At 34.5% G+C, this 19,471-nt stretch overlaps 1 protein-coding gene across 2 annotated transcripts; it reads right to left on the minus strand.

Moving 5' to 3' along the window:
- Nucleotides 1-1,213: 1,213 nt before the first annotated feature.
- LOC109162896 (homogentisate phytyltransferase 1, chloroplastic-like) lies at nucleotides 1,214-19,235 on the minus strand. 2 transcript variants are annotated; one of them, XM_019311603.1, is made up of 13 exons: nucleotides 19,132-19,235; nucleotides 18,243-18,282; nucleotides 17,691-17,931; nucleotides 16,926-17,009; nucleotides 15,252-15,326; nucleotides 13,951-14,034; nucleotides 10,343-10,435; nucleotides 10,109-10,207; nucleotides 9,377-9,472; nucleotides 7,352-7,423; nucleotides 7,154-7,249; nucleotides 6,772-6,876; nucleotides 1,214-1,374 (listed from the first exon to the last, which is right to left on the minus strand). In XM_019311603.1, exons 1-13 carry the CDS (start codon nucleotides 19,199-19,201, stop codon nucleotides 1,333-1,335), a joined length of 1,197 nt encoding a protein of 398 aa, XP_019167148.1. In that variant the 5' UTR covers nucleotides 19,202-19,235; the 3' UTR covers nucleotides 1,214-1,332. The 2 variants fall into 2 exon arrangements, with proteins under 2 accessions (XP_019167148.1, XP_019167147.1); XM_019311602.1 differs by having other exon boundaries at nucleotides 1,216-1,374; nucleotides 17,691-17,941; nucleotides 18,253-18,282; nucleotides 19,132-19,234.
- Nucleotides 19,236-19,471: the final 236 nt, after the last annotated feature.

Consider the following 19,471-nt stretch of genomic DNA (forward strand, 5'->3'; position numbering starts at 1 on the left):
AGAGTTGGGAGAGGAAGAGACTAAAATACAGGTTTTGAGAGTTCAAAACCAACCAAAAAACATTTGCCAATTCAAACAATTAACAAGACTAGTTTTTATAGGAGATGAGGAAATTAATAGCATTAAGTAAAGGCTCCATTTACAGTTGAAATAAATAAGATATATAACCCCCACCTACAACTTTAATAAACAAAGTTTTACCATGATTTACATCCTCCCAAATGCTCTATCGGGCCGGGGTGTGGGGGCCCTTAAGGTTGGGGTTCAGCCTTGGAAGAATAAACAAAGTTTTACTCCTTGGACAGTACGTAGCTCTTAGTTGGAAAAAATATTCAAAATATTGGCATAACTTAGCTTTGAGTTGGAAAAAATATTCAAAATATTAGCATAACTTAAGCGCTGAGTTGGAAAAAATATTCAAAATATTGGCATAAGTGCATAACTTAGTTTGCAAGAGTATTAGTACTCTTGATGAAAAAAGTAATACTTTTACATCAAAATGTGAAAATATTACATTTTCTCATATAAGTAATAAATATTTTATTCATGATTTAGTATTAAATTTGCTAGTATAAGTATTACTTTTGCATATTGACCTGACTCGTCTCACGGATAAGGATCCGTAAGACGGTCTCACACAGCAAGTGTGACCCTAAGGGCATCCTCAATAGTGTGGATCTTGGTGTGGTTTTTAGGAGTTTTTGTAAGTGTGATTAGGAAAGAGAAGAAGAGATGAAAGAGAAAAAAAGAAAAATTTTAAATATAAAATTCTAATTTCAAAAATAAAAAAGTGTCGTAAATTGGGCCAGAGATGCGCCCAATGCACGCGCTAGCTGGGGCGCACCAGTGACTCTCACGCAAAGTAAAAGCAATTGGCATTAATTGTTGGCGGGTTCCACTTTCTGCAAAGAACCCCATATTTGCCGGAGTAAAATTTATCCTCTCTCTTGTTTCTCTTTCTTCCCTGTAGGCATTTGTTCCTAAAAAAAGGTGAACAATCCCCTTATTGGGGTTGCCCTAATAATAATAGTAAGAATAAATATATGCATTTATTTCTCATTTTACATATATTCAACATTCAAGCAACTAACAATTAACTTTATTCAGCAAACTTGTAAAAACAGTCAATTTTAAAAATATCGACGAATTAACTGTGTTAACAAGTCTAATCCCAAAATATGTTGTAATGAGAGCAAATGTGAAATGTCACAAGACTTTTTGTTAACCAACAAAACGCATATTGCAAGAAAAAAAAAAATGCGGGATTTTGGGGCGAGGGACTTCACCTTTTTGAGGATGAAGAAGTGAAAATTGGAAAGTAATGTTGGCCATTCACCTAACAAATTGTACGAGTGCATATTCCACACAAAATAGCTGCAAGATAATATCATAGGAAATTAAATTAGAGCTACAAATCATAATACCTTAACAAGTAAATTTCTTGATGATAATCAATATAATCATGCTGAAGATTATTCTTGATTATACATTTACAAGACAATTTATAATTTTATACCATTCTTTTATGATTTTTATTTGATAATAGTTAATTAATACGTATGTTGCAATATAATTAACAACTCATACATTTTATAATTACATTTCAAATCCCTTAATTTTATTCTCATCTAGTACGTCGTTTTAGTTTCTAATTTTTGTCGTTGGAATATACTCATTAACCTTTAAAAGAAGGAGCAAATTACACTTTTGGTCCTATGACTATAGGGGAAGTGTTAATTTCGGTCCATGACTTTTAAAACTAACAATTTAGTCCTTTAACTATGTTTTTTTTTAGCAGATTTAGTCCTCCTGGTCAAATCACCGGTGGAAATTGGCCGGAAAAATTTAAACATTTTTAAATTTTTTATTCATGAGGGCAAAATGATCTTTTTACGTTTTAAAAAATTGAACTTTTTCTTCGCGTAGCTCACCGCCGGCGGGCCTCAATCCGGCGATCGGCTCCGGCCATCCTCAATTAGAAAGTTATCTGATCTGCTTCTTCGCGTTCAACGAGGGCCAATCTTGTCTTCGATTATTGACGAAGGGTTGCAAGTCAGAGAGATTCCATCTCCACCAACAGATTGACGAACTAGGGTTTCGTAGGAGAGACTCGATTGGCGTCGGGTTTAGAGACTGAGAATCGTCGATTACCAAGACAAGACCTCCAGACGGCTGAGGAGGACCAACGACACCCTCCGATTGCCCCTGGAGCACCTCTGTCGCCGGAGCAGACGCCAAAGGCGAGGATTGAGTTCGTACCCCTTTTGCTGAAGTTCTGTCAAAATCTCTCGCATACGATCCAGGTCACGTTCGACGTCTTCAGGTGGCGGCTGACCCACCTCCATGACCGCCTCAACGAGACGAAGAGGATGGCCGGAGCCGATCGCCAGATTGAGGCCCGCCGGTGGTGAGGTGTGCGAAGAAGAAGCAGATAAACTTTCAAATTTTTTTAAATGTAAAAAGACAATTTTGCCCTCATGAATAAAAAATTTAAAAAAGGTTTTAGTTTTTCCGGCCAATTTCCATAGGTGATTTGGCCGGGAGGACCAAATCTGCTAAAAAAAACATAGTTAAAGGACTAAATTGTTAGTTTTAAAAGTCACGGATCGAAATTAATCATAGGACCAAAAGTGTAATTTCCTCTTAAAAGAAGTTATAGCGTCTATGATCGATGTAGCAAAACCATTAAACTACATTAGGTTTGACTTAGTATATGGATATTTTAGTAATTTATTGTCTTTCATTCTTATAACTTTTATAATTTTGGTATTTCATTTGCATAACAGAGAATTGACTATTCGAAATATTAGCAAAATTGACATTTTGAGTGGCCATTTGTGCTACAAATATATATGGGGTTTATTTCCTATTTGGGTCTAGTCAAAGTGGCCGAATAATGTGAGGTCTCCTAAGTGAGTCGAAGAAATCGATATATTATACACTCAAAATAGATAATGGGTGAATGAGATATTAGATTAATTCTCTAAGTGTACCATTTAAGTTGAAAAAATGGAGAGAAAGACTTATAAGAAGCCTTTGTCTCATATTGGAAAAAGAGATTTGGGTTTGGACTAGTATACTAATACGTCCATCTTTTCTCATAAATACAATGGTGCTGAGAAAATTATTGATATATATAATTTTGGAAGAGTTCAGGTGCGGGGAAGGGTTCACGTGCGGTTGTGCGAAGGACGCATCTTAAGCATTAAAATGGTGCACCTTAAGTACACAAATCACGCATCTTAAGCATACAAACAAAACACCTCAATAACACAAAACATGAACCTTAAGCACACAACAAAGCACCTTAAGAACACAAACCACGCACCTAAGGTTTTAAAATGGTTCACCATAAGTTTCACACAACTGACGCACCTTAAGCATACAAATCACGCACCTTAAGAAGGAAAACAATGCACCTTAAGAAGGAATTGAAATTATACCTTATACCAAACATTGAAATTGAAATTCCCAGTAATTCTATTCCTATAAACCAAACACTGGAATTTAAATTCTCACTTTATTCCCAATAATTCATCTTCCATAGAATTGCAATTCATTTCCCATGTAATTCCCCCTCTCCAACTAAACGCCCTGTCATTGTTTCGCTTGTATTTACCAAAATCATTCTACATTGTCAACTTTCTTTCCTAAATTTTTTCTCTTCATATTGAATATGTCATCCCTTTTTCCCCTAAATTAATCAATTAAAATCAAATTCTCTATTTTGCATATGAAATACCAAGATTGAAGAGGGTTATATTTAAAGAAGAAATATATTTTAAATTGTATTAAAATACTCATGTACTAAGGGTTCGTTTGGAAATCCTAAAATTGATTTTCGGAAGTTTTTTTGTTTTTTTTTTTTGTTTTTTGTTTTGTTTTTTTTTTTTGGATTTTCTAGTGTTTGAAAATGAGCAAAAATTGAAGTCAACAAAAAATATTCATTCTGGTCAGAGAAAAAATAATCCATTTTGGTAGAAAATGCGTTTCAAGATTTTCATTCGAAAGATATATATATATATATATATATATATTTTATCCCATGCTCAACTCTCTCTCTCTCTCTCTCTCTTTCTCTCTCTCTCTCTCTCTCTCTCTCTCTCTCTCTCTCTCTCTCTCTCTCTCTCTCTCTTCCTCTAAGTGGTGTCAAATGGCGGGTTGCCGCTATCTATCTCGTTATTATTTGAACTGGATTGGACGAATTCGGTTAAAAAAATGGCTTGGTCAAGTTGTGCCAAAAAAAAAAAAAAAAAAATCTTATTATGGTCTAGCTAGGCCCATAACCCAAAGTATTAAAAACTATTTATGTTTTTTTTTTCTTCACACTTATATCATTTATAAATGGTTGATTAAAATATCAATTTTGCGACAAAACAATAAAAATTTTAACTCAGCTCACAACACAAAAAATTAAGAAAAAAGTTTATTTTCTTCAATTTCTTCATTTATGAGTTATTACATTTATCAATATCAAATTAAATATGACTAGGCAAGATCAAGCCAAACAATAAAAATCTTAACCCGGCCTGACTTATATCCTTAACAAAAAAAAAAAAAAAAAAAAAAGAGTAAAAATTTTCCTTCAGATCTTATTATTATAATTATTATTAATTTTTATAAGTATTATAAATTTTAATTTATAACTTTATTTAAAATAATTAAAAATTATTATCTTCATTAAAACGAATGATATTTTATAAGAAATAACTTACTAATAGATTTATGTAAATGATTTTGAACCAAATAGAAAAAGTACAAAATTTAACTTTTAGAGTTTCAGCCAAATAAAAAAAAAATAAGAAATAAAAATTAATAAAATCCTAAACTCTGAACACTAAGAACAAAGGACGACTAAAACTCTGGATGTACTCTAACGACCTAATTGATAAGTTCGGACCCTTCAAGGGGACGCGATTCGGATAAGCACTTGGTCGGAGCAAATGCAAAGAGACATGAGTACCATAGAGCCAGCTAGCCTCATGGTGAGTATTCGGTTAAAGATAAGCTCGGGGCCATGGAGGCCCGGGGGCATGCACAACTCAACTAAATTGGCAACATTCATCGAAGGAAAATCTAGAAATATTTTTGTCAAGTATTTTCTTAAGATTAAGCTCGAAGGTACACCGAATTCAATCTAGAAACCCAGTCGATGCGTACATAATCCTAGAAAATGGTCTAAGAGGTATATGCGATCAATATAAAGGAAGTTCAATCAAGTGTGTAGAGCCCGAGGAGCAAGGACCAAGGGCGAGGGCTGGTCGACCAAGACATAGAGAATCGAGCGGGGTCGGAAAATTGGAGAACGAGGCCTGGGCAACTTATCTTCCTAGAGGCGAGTCGGGGGACAATTTTGGCACATCACCAAGCTGGGCTAAGTTCAAATGTGACTTATCTTCCCCAAGGCAAGCTGGAAAATAATCCAAATATATCACCAAGCTAGCTTCATGCATGCCCTAGACCCCACCTAAGACTTAGAACTTGAAGGTAATCATTTGCACCCGGGCGAAGATGAGATACTATGAGCAAGAATAGGCCATGGTTTGGATCACCCCACCTAAAAACATAAAGTTTGAAGGCCCACTACGTACGAGTCTACGCCCGAGGTACTCTACACCAAGCCCGGAAACCACCAATCACATCTAAGCCGAGCTGTGGGTTGATTCGACCATGTTTGTGCATAAATCGGTAGGTTTGTACCAAACTAAGCCTCGCAACCACATTTGGAAGGGGTCAATAATCTTATCACCCCCCCCCCCCCCCACCTAGGGGAACATAATCGGGTACGGATAGATGGGGGGGCTCACCGGTTACCATTGATCCCATCTTCAAGCAAAGAAGAGACACCGAAAGCAAGAAAGTGTTATGGTCATCCCAGAGACTCAATATTCAAAAGTAATGATTCAAAAGATCATTTAAGAACGCACAGAACACTAGCGCGAGCCCTCGAGGCCAATTATGGGCACTCCTTGTGCTCGGTTCGGACTCGGGGGCTCACAACGAGTTACATGACGCTCATAGTGGTTACTCTCTCTCATTGTCAACTCCTTGCAACTCGGAGAGTTGGGGGGGGGGGGGGGGGGGGGGATAGTAATGGAGATATTAGAAATAGCCCAATAATGGGGGCCCGGGATCTAGGAGCCCATATGCCTAGGGCCTAATAAGATGACCTAAGTGACCCAAGAAGAATCCACAACCCGGAGCCCAAGAGTAAGGGCCCCCGGGGCACCAAGAAGAATCCACGATCCAGACAGAGAGTAAGGACCCCTGAGGCCGGCCTCTAGTTTAGCCCCGGGCCACTAGCCATTCTTTCCCCAGAAGATAGGTCTAGCATTGCACTAAGCTTACGTCCTAGTGGGTCACCTATCCTGTAAGTCAAACACGCTTAACCACGGAGTTCTTTGGTTATTTGGTTGTCATATCCTTCTTAAAACCAACTGGTAATAAGCATATGGACATTAACCATTCCACATCTCGAATCGAGCAGGGCTGAACTCGGCCAACCTGACCAAAGCCCAACAATCTCCCTCCCAGCACCTACCACAACCTTTGATCACAAAGCCCAACAGCATGCCTAACTCGGTCCTTAGCATCCGTGCTCACTAATCCCTCCCAAGACTGGAGTTGACCCGACCTACACCCACATCCCATCCACGACTAAATTCGGCTACCGCCCCTCCATCGATTCGAACCAGTGACCTCTATTATATATATAAACTAGTACCTATAGCTATAACATAACTTTATTACTATTTTGAGTTCAGATGTTACCTTCCATAAGAACAAGTAGAAGGATTTGTACGCTGTTGGACCACTATAGTCAAAAGATCGTACACGATTCCAAAGTATCAAAGCCATTGCAGCATGACTAGTGATCTGCAAGCATAAATAGAAAATAAGAAGACAACATCATCTTAGTAGACCTCGTCGCACAAAATCTTTCTAGTATAATTTATTTCTCTAGTGTAGTTTGCGAATTATTACAAAAAAAAAAAAAAGAAAAAAAAAAAAAAAAAAGAAAAAAAAAAAAAAAAACGAAGTTTACTCAGCCCAAGTCAGGTAGTAACTATGTGTTTCTCCTCATCACAAGGATCATTGGCAACTCATTAAATAATGATACAAAAAAATCAATTTAGCACAGAAAAGTAAATACCGTCAAATATTTACTCCAAGGGTTAGAAAGTGTTGCTCCGACCAACATTGCGGCAAGGTATGCCATTTCGAGGAGTGAAACACAAATCATAAACACCTATAAAAATCAATCAACTATAGTTTCATAAATAAATATAATATATCTCAAAACAGAAACCTAAATTAATATGAAATAAAAACTAAAAACATTTGTGCTTACCCTCTTCTCACCCCAGAGGATAGCTAATGATTGAATGCCATCCAGCTTGTCACCAGCAACATCAGATATGTCCTATTGTGATCAAATGAGAACAAGACTTCTTATAAGAAATGTGGACTAATTTAACTCGTTCATTTACAACATGTTTGGTTCACGGAATGAATTTTGAGGTAATAGGAATGCTATTTCATGAGGAATGGAATAGGCAAGGAATAGAATAGGAATTGTATTCTATTGTTTTGTTCACGGAAGGAGTAGACTTTAGGAATTATATTACAGTGTTTGGTTGGTTTAAGGAATAGAAATGAAATATGTTTTAAAAGACATAAATACCCATAAAAATAAGTGGTAGTGGTGGTGGTGGTGTTGGTGGTGGAGGTGGTGGCGGTGCTGGTGGCAGTGGCGGTGCTGATGGTTACGTTGTGGTGTCGGCGGTGGTGGTGGCGGCGGCAGTGGTGGTGATGGCAGTGGTGACGGTGGTGGTGGTGGTGAAATAGGAAATAAATTTAATTGGAGATAAAATAGGAAATAGCAACTTTATACTATTCCTAAGAACTCAGGAATAGCCTAATACCAAGGCCCCCCCAGGAATCTCTATTCCCCTTGCAAGGGTAATAGGTCATTCCCAGGAACATTGTTCATGAGAATAGATGTTTTTACCAAACAAAGGAATATGCTTATTACTGGGAATGCTATTCTATTCAAGGCCTATTCCGCGAACCAAACGTGCCATTAGAGTGATCAATAATTAGAAATAGCCTAATACCAAGGCCCCCCCAGGAATCTCTATTCCCCTTGCAAGGGTAATAGGTCATTCCCAGGAACATTGTTCCTGAGAATAGATGTTTTTACCAAACAAAGGAATATGCTTATTACTGGGAATGCTATTCTATTCAAGGCCTATTCCGCGAACCAAACGTGCCATTAGAGTGATCAATAATTAGAAAATTTAAAAAAAAAAATGATGTCAATTTTAAAATTAAACTTTTTTTTTTTGAATGCTACTGGCTCTATATTAGAATGTTGTATCTATTCATATACTTTCTCAACCTACTGAAACACAAAAAACCAATAACACCCTCCATTGAGGCTCGAACTCACAATCTTCCAAATGGAAGTCCAACTCGAGTACCATTAAACCACATAAGCTTGGTAAGTTCACTTGATCTTTATTTCTTTTTCTCTTTTTTTTTTCCAATTATTTTTCTTTATTTCCCAACCATTACATCAACTAAATCAATAATCACTTTTCATGGTAAGTCTAGAAATCATTTTCCGAATTTCCAGTGTTTGGTAAAGAGTTAAAAATGTGTGTCAAAGGAAAATACCCTTATTTTCTTAAAAAGTAACTTCTCCTCTTTTTTGGGGGAAGTCATTTTTCAATTTCTGTACCAACACCACACCCCCACCACCACCAGTCCACCACTGTCACCACCAACACCACCGTCACCGCCACCACCACTACCAACACCACCACCACTACCACTATCACTACCACCACCACCATCGTCGTTGTTGCCGCCACCACTACCACAGTACCACCACCACCATCGTCGTTGCTGCCACCACCACTACCACACTATCACCACCACCACCACCACTACCACTACCACTACCATCACCAACACCACACTACCACCACTATACCACCACCACCACTACCACTACCACCACCTTCACCTTCACCACATCCACCACCACTCTACCACCACTATACCACCATCACTACCACTACCACTATTTTTATTGTTATTATTATTGTTATTATTTTTTGGTTGGTTATTATTATTATTATTATTATAAATGTTGTTATATTCTAAACAAAACAATTAAAATGTATAAATATACAATTTTGCTCATTTTCTGAAAAATGAACTAAACACACTAAGACTGTTTTCTAGAATGCAACCACACACTAGATTTGAAAATGTTTACTAGGAAATGAATCATTTTTTCATAAAATATTTTCCATAAATTATTTTCCTTGATTTCTAAAAACATCATAACTTGATTGGAGTTACTTACCTTAAATATTGCAAAATCAATGTAGAAGAAGGTTATCATAGCCACTGCAAATATTATAGATTTTGAAAAGACAACCGGCCTTCCGAACACATGGGTCTGCAGTTGACGATATTGAAATTAGTTTAATTTAAAAAACTTAAGTGTTTTCACAAGAAAAAAATAGCAACATATTGCTAATGATATTAGCAATATTGTAATTTTTTAAGGTATGGATCAACACTGAATTTATTTATTTATTTTTTTTTATAGGATATAATCTCTAATCATCTGTGAAACACTAGGTACTGTAAAAATAAGTACTGACAGTATGTTAATATACACGATATAATCATATTAGAGTACATGATTAATTGCTATTGTTATTGATTGACATTTTCAAAATTCATAACGATTTATATACCCAAAATACTAGAACAACATAACTGCTTAAGAAAGAAGCGAAACTTACGGGGTGTGGGGGCCCTTAGGGTTGGGGTTCAACCTTTGGAAGAAAGAAGTGAAACTTATATTATATCGGTGAAGTTTAAATGAAGGTGTTTGTCATCTTGTTAATTACGGTGACTCAATGGCTCAGCAGATATGACCAAATGTCGGTGTAATTATAAGCGTGTTTAGTATATTTTTAAAATAATTTTCATGGAACTAAATATGGTTATAACTATAGTGGTGAGATTAAAAGCATAAATTATTTTGATTATTAATTGAATTGAAAAACAATGCACAAGTTGGGACCTGCACGTGCATATAGAATGCAATTTGGGTGGTGCATTTGTTCAAAGCCATGCTGATTGCAGTCATCAAAGAGGTTCTCTTCCATCTCAAAAGTGGTAGCTGCACAAGCAAGTCCATCAAGTAGAAATCGTAACAGCAAATAAGCATCAATATTTTAAAAATAAAAAAGTTATAAATAAATAATGATATCATTAACATATAATAACTCAACAAAACAAATGCAGTAACACTCACATCGACTGAGTAGCCAAACCCAAATATGAGGCACCCAATGATATGACCCCAAAAAAGTTGCCAAGAACCCAAGAACATCGGAATTGAAAGACTCTGTGATTAAATTAAAACAAAAAAATTAATTAGTATAAATACCAAGTAACTCAATAAATTGAAGGGATAAATCATGGTGACTCAACCGACAAATACAGGTTGCCGCTGGTGAGACTTGATCATTGATCTCTTGTGACAAATTTCACCTCTAATCTGCAACCAGTTGAGTTGCCCGTGCATGCAGGTCATTTTTGAACTAGTCTATCGAGTTGTCGAATTTATCAATTTTTTTAATTTGATTGGGTTAAAATTATTGGCATTTAACTCTCAAACAAATATCGGGTGGGCTCAACTAAAAGCATTAACATTTTAAAATTAATTAAACTTATACATCATTCAATCAATCCAAATCTCTATGTTCAAAATCTAACTAAAAATAATTAATATATTTACACTATAATATAATTATTATAATAAGTTTTTTGTTAAAAAAAAATCATTCTTTATTTTCATAAAAATATATTTATTTGGTCATATATTTATTAAAATTTCATATTAAAAAAATACTAATATTAGCTTATATATCAACTCCTTGCACATTATTTATAAAACAAAGAATAGCCTTAAGTGGCTCAAGCTATCAGGCTAACCCGTTCAAGTCATCGAACTTACCATACTGATTTTTTTATCAAACTAAATATTTTTCTCTAACCCTAAAATTTTTCATTTTTTATCAAACTAACTTATCAATTTTAGACTAAGATTGACAACATGTAATTAGATATTAGAAACATCATGTTAGCTTTTGTGTGCATATTGCACAATAAATAGGGGAGAATATTTGATTTTGCCAAATATACGAATATTTTTAACTAAATATTTGTTTTGTTTTGTTTTTTTGTTTTTTTATTTTATTTTTTTGTTTTGTTTTTGTTTTTGTTTTTATTTTTTTGTGACCTTGTAAAGCGGCGTACGTTCTTTATAGAGCCGTCAAAATATACGGCTTAGCCTGTTGGGCTAACCCATCTCGTCCTGCCATTGGGTTTTGAATATTATGGCTCGCCTAGTATATATTCATTACCAACATTAGTGTGTGTGTGTGTGTGTATATATATATATATATATATATATATATATATATATATATATATATATACACACACACTATTTTATAATTATATATACAAATATAAGTTTATATACTTATTTATATTGAAAAAAGTGTATTAATAATTAATATATTTTATAAATGATTTATTATAGACTTTTGGATTAAAGCATTATGTATTTAATTATTTATTAGAGCTTATTACATTATTAGTTATTATTGTATTTAACCAATTACAAATGCATTAATAAATATGTTTAAACTATCTAAATTATTTTAGTATACACTTATTAAATTTATTATATTAATTTTATTTAAATTTAAAACTTTTATAATTTACCTGCATACCTAAGGTGGGGCTGCATCCCTTAGACTCGTACTATTGACAAGCCCTATCTTGCCAGCCAATTTCGACAACTCTATTTCTCTGCACGCATGCAACCCAACTAGTGCGTGCACGTTATCTAGGAGAATTTTAATAGTGGAGAAAATGTTCTCCATTAATTAAATGAGAAATATTCTTCTTTAAACAATATTTGATTATTTAATTTTAATATTTTATCTATGATGTGATTGTAGTTTCTGTTTGGCAGAGCTTATTTATGAGCTTATAGCTTATTTTAAGTTACTAATAAGCTATAAGCTCTGTTTAGTAATATTCTCAACATAAGCTCCTAGCTTAAAATAAGAGCTTATTTTGGAATGCATCTTAGGTAGCGTTTCAAAATAAGCTAGTAGCTTCATAACTTTTTCCCATCTTTGTCCTTATCATTTTAAAGAAATGACATCTTTTACCATTCCTAATTAAAACCATTTTCTCTTCTCCTTTATCCGCAACTTTCATTGCAAATATTATTATTATTATTATTATTATTATTATTATTATTATTATTAGATGAAGGAGATTCTCAACAATATTATTATTTCATTATGGGATGCTAGATCCTGATTATACTAATAGTTTTAATATAAAATGTTTTTTTTTTAAAGATAAAATGTTAAATTTTAATATGTAAACAAACTAATTTAAATTTTATGAAGATGTCCTTTTCTGTCTTTTTACCTTTATCAGCTTATCAAAAAGCTAATTTTACCAAACACTTCCAAACATAACAGCTAGTTTAATCGTTCTTCAGTTTTCAGCTCCTAGCTTATAGCTTTTCAGCTTTCAGCTAGGTTTGTCAAACATAGCATGTATATTCTTTACTAAACAGAGAAATTTATGAAGGCAAATTATTCTGTGGATCTGGGTTTACCTTGCAAGGTAAATCGAGTCTAAAAAACACAATTTACATACTGAATGTTCACAATTTTTGTAAAAGGTAAATCGTGAACATTAAGTATGTAAATTGTGTATGTAAACTGTGAACATTCAGTATGTAAATTATAAACATTCAATATGTAAATTATGTATTTTGGACTCGGATCTACCTTGCAAAGTGGACCCGGTTCATGGTATAACTCTTATGGCCCGTTTGGTTCACGGAATAGGCTGGGAATGGCATAGCATTCCCAGTAATAGGCCAATTCCTTTGTTTGGTAACCATTTCTATTACTAGGAATAGTATTCCTGGTAATAGCCTATTACCTCAAATAAGGGTAATAGCTATTACTAGGGCCCCCCTGGTATTAGCCTATTACTGAACGCTCAGGAATAGATTTTAGAATCTATTTTCTTTTTTACCCATTTCTTTAACCTAATTTTTTTTATCCTATATATAAATTTATCCTATTTCACCACCGTCGTTGCCACCACCACCACCACCACCGCCGCCACCACCACTGCCATCGCCACAACTGCCGCCCCCACCATTGCCACCGCCACCACCGCCGCCCCCACCACCACCGCCGCCCCCACCACTGCCACCACCACCGCCGCCGCCGCCACCACCACCACCGCCACCAGAACCACCACCCAGCAGCACGTACCACCGCCACCACCACCACAACCGTCGCCGCCCCCACCACTGCCACCGCCACCGCCACCACCACCACCACCACCCCAGCACCGCCGCCGCCGTCGCTGCCGCTGCCACCACCGCCACCAGAACCACCACCCAGCAGCACCACTGCCACTACCACCACAACCGTCGCTGCTCCCACCACCACTGCCACAACCGTCACCGTCACCACCACCACCGTCGCCCCCACCACTACCACCACCACCACCACCACCAACACCGCCACCACCACCACCACCACCACCATCGCCACCATCACATATTTTTATAAGGGTATTTATGTCTTTTAAAACATATTTCATTTCTATTCCTTAAATCAACCAAACACTGTAATATAATTCCTAAAGTCTATTCCTTCCGCGAACCAAACAATAGAATACAATTCCTATTCTATTCCTTGCATATTCCATTCCTTATGGAATAGCATTTCTATTACCTCAAAATTCATTCCGTGAACCAACCGTGCTGTTAATATATGAATGAACCAATTAATATATTTAAATTACCATAAGTGCTGCAGATACAACCATGAGGGCACCAGTTTTCACTGAATATTTGCCTGACGCTATTGGATGTTGTGGTTTATTCACCTGAACGTAGAAAACTCCAATAATATCATCACTAGAAACTATTGTCCATGAGAGAATTAGGAACTAATAAAAGTCGTTTATCCTGCAAGATTGACGGGTCAATAGATGTGTCCACACTCCAAACATTTTATAAGGGAAAAGCTAAACTATATATGCAAATTTATAGTTCACTAATGGTTGAAGGTTTTAGTAATAATAATAATAATAATAAAAAAATTAATTCTTTTTTGATCCTAGACTTAGCAAGGACAATTTTAGTCCTTCATACAAAAGAAAAATTAGACAATGTATGAATACACTTATAGTAACGAGGACATTTTGTATTCCTATTAAATGATCGTTCGAGAAGGAAATTTTTGCGTCATTTCATGATATCTCCTTCTTGCACCTTCTAGAGTGTCGTTCTCAGCACTCACATACATTAATCGAATGAGACAAACTTAGACCTAATTGGACTCCAATCAAATGAGTCGACTCGGATGGAGCTCGGAGTTGAAGAAAATTCTGGAACCGTACGGTACGGAGTAACCCCCTCTGCCGGCGGATTTTGCAGCGCAGCACAAACTTGTGGTAGAGATACCGGCGAAAATCCCAAACTGAGGGCTTCGAAGAACTCTAAATGCAGATCGATTCAAGAGAGAGGGCTCAAGAGCTACTACTGCTTCTATGTGGATTCGCAGAAACTATGCGTCAAATTAGAAAACAAGTTGAAATCCAATCCAAAATTACAAATAATATTCGTATAGTATACGGCGGTGTGTACGAGTAGATAGAGCGGGAAGGGTGGATATGGCGGACGGTGGGGAGTACGGGAGGATGCATGCGAAGGGAAGACTGTGGACGATGAGGAATCGCGTCTGCCGGGAAAAAGGCAGAGGAGTCTCATTCAACATGTGTGTTCATAAATTGACCATTTTTTTTTATATATAGAAGACTAAAATTATCCTTGCAACTATAAGTCTAGGACAAAAAAATGAATTAACTATAAAAAACACAGAAAATTAATTTTATAATTATACAAACTTTGAAGTTTGTAATATTTATAAAATTAATCACTTTTTATTTTTTATTTTTCAAGAACTCTCAACTATTATTCTACCGAAATTAATAGATCTGATTAATTCTTATTTTTTATCTTGAAACTTGTTCTCACTTAACCTTCCTCCATATATATATGGAGAATATTAAAAATATATATAGACATATATATATGTTACCTTGTCTATTTCAATATCACACAAATGATTGACACCACTTATGTATATACTCATAAAGGCTGCAGCAACAGAGACCTGCATTTACATTGCTAATTATTATAATGCACATGTCAATCAAAATGATTAATTAATGCTTATTGATAATAATAATAAAAATAAAATAATTAAATACTTGTATTTTAATATGCATTATTTTTTTTTCATACAATACAAGCAGACAATTTGTTAATTAGAACCGAGAAAATGATCTGATCTGACGACGACGACGACGACGACGACGACGACGACGACGACAACAACAACAACAACAACAAAAATAATAATAATAATAATAATAATAATAATAATAATAATAATAATAATAATAATAATAATAATAATAATAATAATAATAATAATAATAATAAAGATTGATTGATACCTGCTGTTTTTAGATTAATTATGACCTAAAAAATGTTAGTATTTTTTTTTTTTTTTGAATGCTACTGGCTCTATTACATTGTAGTATTTGTTCATATACTTTTTCAACCTACTGAAACACAAAGAACCAATAACGCCTCCACTGAGGCTCGAACTCACAACCTTCCAAATGGAAGTCCAACCCGGATACCATTAGACCACATAGTCTTAAAAGAAATATTAGTATCTTTTCACTATTAAACGATAATTAATTGCCAAAGACCTTGTGGTCTAGTACCACCAAGTTGCTCTCCCGAATTCGAACCTCAATGGAGGCAGTATTTACTATTTGTAATAAAAAAAAATGATAATTAATTTGTTACGTTATTAAAACTGACAACCAAGTTAAGTATTAAAATCAAGGATCCGTTTGGAAATATGAAAAATAACTTTATGAAGTCAAAAGAAACTAGTCATTATGATCAATGGAAATGGAAAATGTCTTTATAGTTTTTTAGTCCAAAGATATTTTTCGAATTCTTTTTCTTCATCTCTCTAGCTTCCCTCTCTTCTTTTTAAAGTTAGTTCCATATTATTATTAATTTATTATTACTACCAACACCGCCACCACCACCACTACCACCACCATAAACACCACCACCACAACCACCACCATAAACACCACCACATCACAACCGCCACTATCACCAACGTCACACCACCACAACCCCACGACACCATACCACTACCACCACCAACACTACCACACCACCACCGCCACCACCACCACCAACACCAACACCCCCTCCCCACCCCCACATCACCACCACCTCCAACACCCCACCGCCCCACTACCACCAACACCAACACCACCACCACCATCACCACTTTATTATTATTATTATTATTATTATTATTATTATTATTATTATTATTATAACAAATATTATGTAATTTTCAGGAAAATGACTCAAATAGAAAAAATGTAATTTTAAAATTTTCATCTAAATAGATAAAGATAGTTTTCTGACCTCAGCCAAACATCGTAAAAATTAAAATATTTTTCAAAAGATGAGTCTTTTTTTGGAAATTATTTTTCAGGTTTCCAAACGGATCCAAAATGAGAGTTTGAGAAACCCCAGCCAAGTTGATCAGATTCTTAACTTGGTAACCACAAATTTACAAGTTCAACTCTCAGTGGAAACGGCCTATTGACCTTTTTAGAGATAATTACGAATTTCGCTAAAAAACTAATAAATGAGAATTTAGACATACCAATATCATGTGGGTAAAAAATAATGGAGAAAAATCTGACATCTTCTCAATGGTAAGTAAAAATATCGAAATTACGCAGAGTACCTGCTCCACATAAAGCAAAGAGACAGTCAATAAAACAAACCAAAAAAAAAAAGGCGAGTTTATCTGGTCTTAAGCAATATAATGTTAATATTGCAATTAAGCTATGATAACCTTAGCTTACAATATAATATACGAAAATGTAAATAACTCATTCTATGCAATATGTTTTGATTGGTTGATTGTCAAGTGAAAAATTTCTTGATTATTGATTGCCCAGTAGTGTCAAAACAAATTTTGATTGTTTAATGGGGAATTAACATTTTTAATCTGTAAGTTATATCCATGCAATAGAATCAATTTCTAAGTTATTGCAAGTGTCTCCACCCTTCCAACTATGTAAAATTCTGACGATAAAACTAATAAAACAAACCATTGGTGTTGCTCTTACTCTATAATTTTGGACTTAAATTATACTCCTTTCGTCTCATTTTATGTGTATGTTTCAATTAACGAGACTTAACTGAAATTATTTTTAATTCAATTTTTTCATAATGTTAAGTTTAGTATTAGTATATAAAATTTATATGTTTAGAAACTACATTAAAAATACTACTGAGTATTAAAAATAATTAAAAAATATTAAAGAAAATAAGTAAAGAAAAAAGAATTAGTTTGACCAATTTAACAATAAATATGACAGATAAAATGAGACATATATAGTAATATAATTTGAAAATTTACCCTTCCAAACACCACATGCACGCGTGCAAATCTGCAGAAAACATCTAAGTTTCTTCGAAATGAGTCCCACATGTTGTTGTTGGATGGATTATTGTCATATTCTGGAACAACATTATTTGCCGAAGAAACATTGTTTTTAACAATAATAATGTTCCCAACATGTTTATTCACTATCGTTGTGAACCGCTGTTGCGGCGGCCTTCTTAATCTTAGCGCCACCACGCACTGCTTTTCTTCACCATGCCATGATTCAGGGCCGTATTTTAAGTTTTGGTGGCCCTGTTCTAGTAAATAAATGTGGCCCTACCAAAATCATAATTTTTAAAACTAATACATGTAAGTTTCGAACCTTTGACCTCCAAGTTAAAATACAATAAATACACATTCTTACCATCTCTTCATAAAACCTTTAAAGTTTAATTGAAAACTTTTTAATTTTTATTTTTAAACTAGCTAGGTAAAAATTAAATATTGAACCTCTAAATTTTGGGGCCCCTCTAAAATTGGGGGCCATGTGCGGTAGCCCAGCTTGCACAGCCTAAAATCCGGCCCTGCCATGATTTACGGTCAGGGTAGAAAATATTCAATTTATCTACGCAAAAATTTGTAGATAAATAAATAAAATTTGTGAGTATTTAATTCATTAATAAATTTTGATAATTAAATTATTGAAATTCGTAATTTTTTTTTTTTTTTTTTGCTTGCTATTTTCTCTTCTCTCAAAAGGTTGAATTCTACACCAAGGGCTCCTCTCACCCAACTCGACAGAGCGCGTGAGAAGATGTATATCACGATAACTTAGTAGCTCAGCAGATATGACCAAATATCCGTGTGCACAATGGCTGCCGGGTTTTTTCAAAAATATATTTTTGAAAAAAATCCAAGATCCTAATATCTAATTATCCAATTTAAATGATACTAAATCTTTATTAGGGTTGGAAATTTAAAAAGAGCAGTATGGGTGTACATAATGAGCGTATTAGTGGATCTGAATCATCTGACTCAGATCTTGAAAACTCAAATCTGTATTTAAAATATTAGTAAATGATTTTGGAAGTCATTTTCCGGTCTGATCTTTCTTAAGTTTGGGTATTTTATAACAAATAATATGTTTATTTCAAAAAACATGAATCAAACAGAAAAAATACAAATTTATTAATTTCAACCAAATGAAACATACATTTTTCTAATCTTTAGTGAAATACTAAAAAATTAAAATATTTTTCAAAAAATAAGTCATTTTTCCTTGATCACTAACCAAAATAATAATAATAATAATAATAATAATAATAATAATTCCCGTTAGAGCTATCTACAAATAATTACACAAACACGTACAGCTAAGAATCCTAATAATTAATATTAATTCTTATGAAAAGTAAAAACTAAGAAGAAAATTAAAAGCAATGAATTGAATATAATTTGAGAGGGAAGTGTTTACTTGGGAATGAAGATTTCTTAGCAGAAACCGCAAATAGAATTGGAGTTTTGAGTATAAGCTGTGACTCCATTTTTCTGCAGCTTTGAGATATATGACCATGACATTCCCTATCCAAGCATTATATAATACATAAAATGACGTTGTTTAGTTCACATAGAAAGAATAGTACGTCAATAAGACATCCATATTGCGCTTATCCATAAAAAGGAAAAAGGAATCATATTGCATTATTGCGTTCAATCCTGTTCATTGATAAAAAGGAATCCAAAGAAATATGCCATAAAAGGAATCCAAAAATCCCCCTTAGATCTAACTACAAATAATATGTTGTCCCAACTCC

The sequence above is a fragment of the Ipomoea nil genome, unplaced genomic scaffold, assembly GCF_001879475.1.
Source record: "Ipomoea nil cultivar Tokyo-kokei standard unplaced genomic scaffold, Asagao_1.1 scaffold2963, whole genome shotgun sequence".
Taxonomy (NCBI): domain Eukaryota; kingdom Viridiplantae; phylum Streptophyta; class Magnoliopsida; order Solanales; family Convolvulaceae; genus Ipomoea; species Ipomoea nil.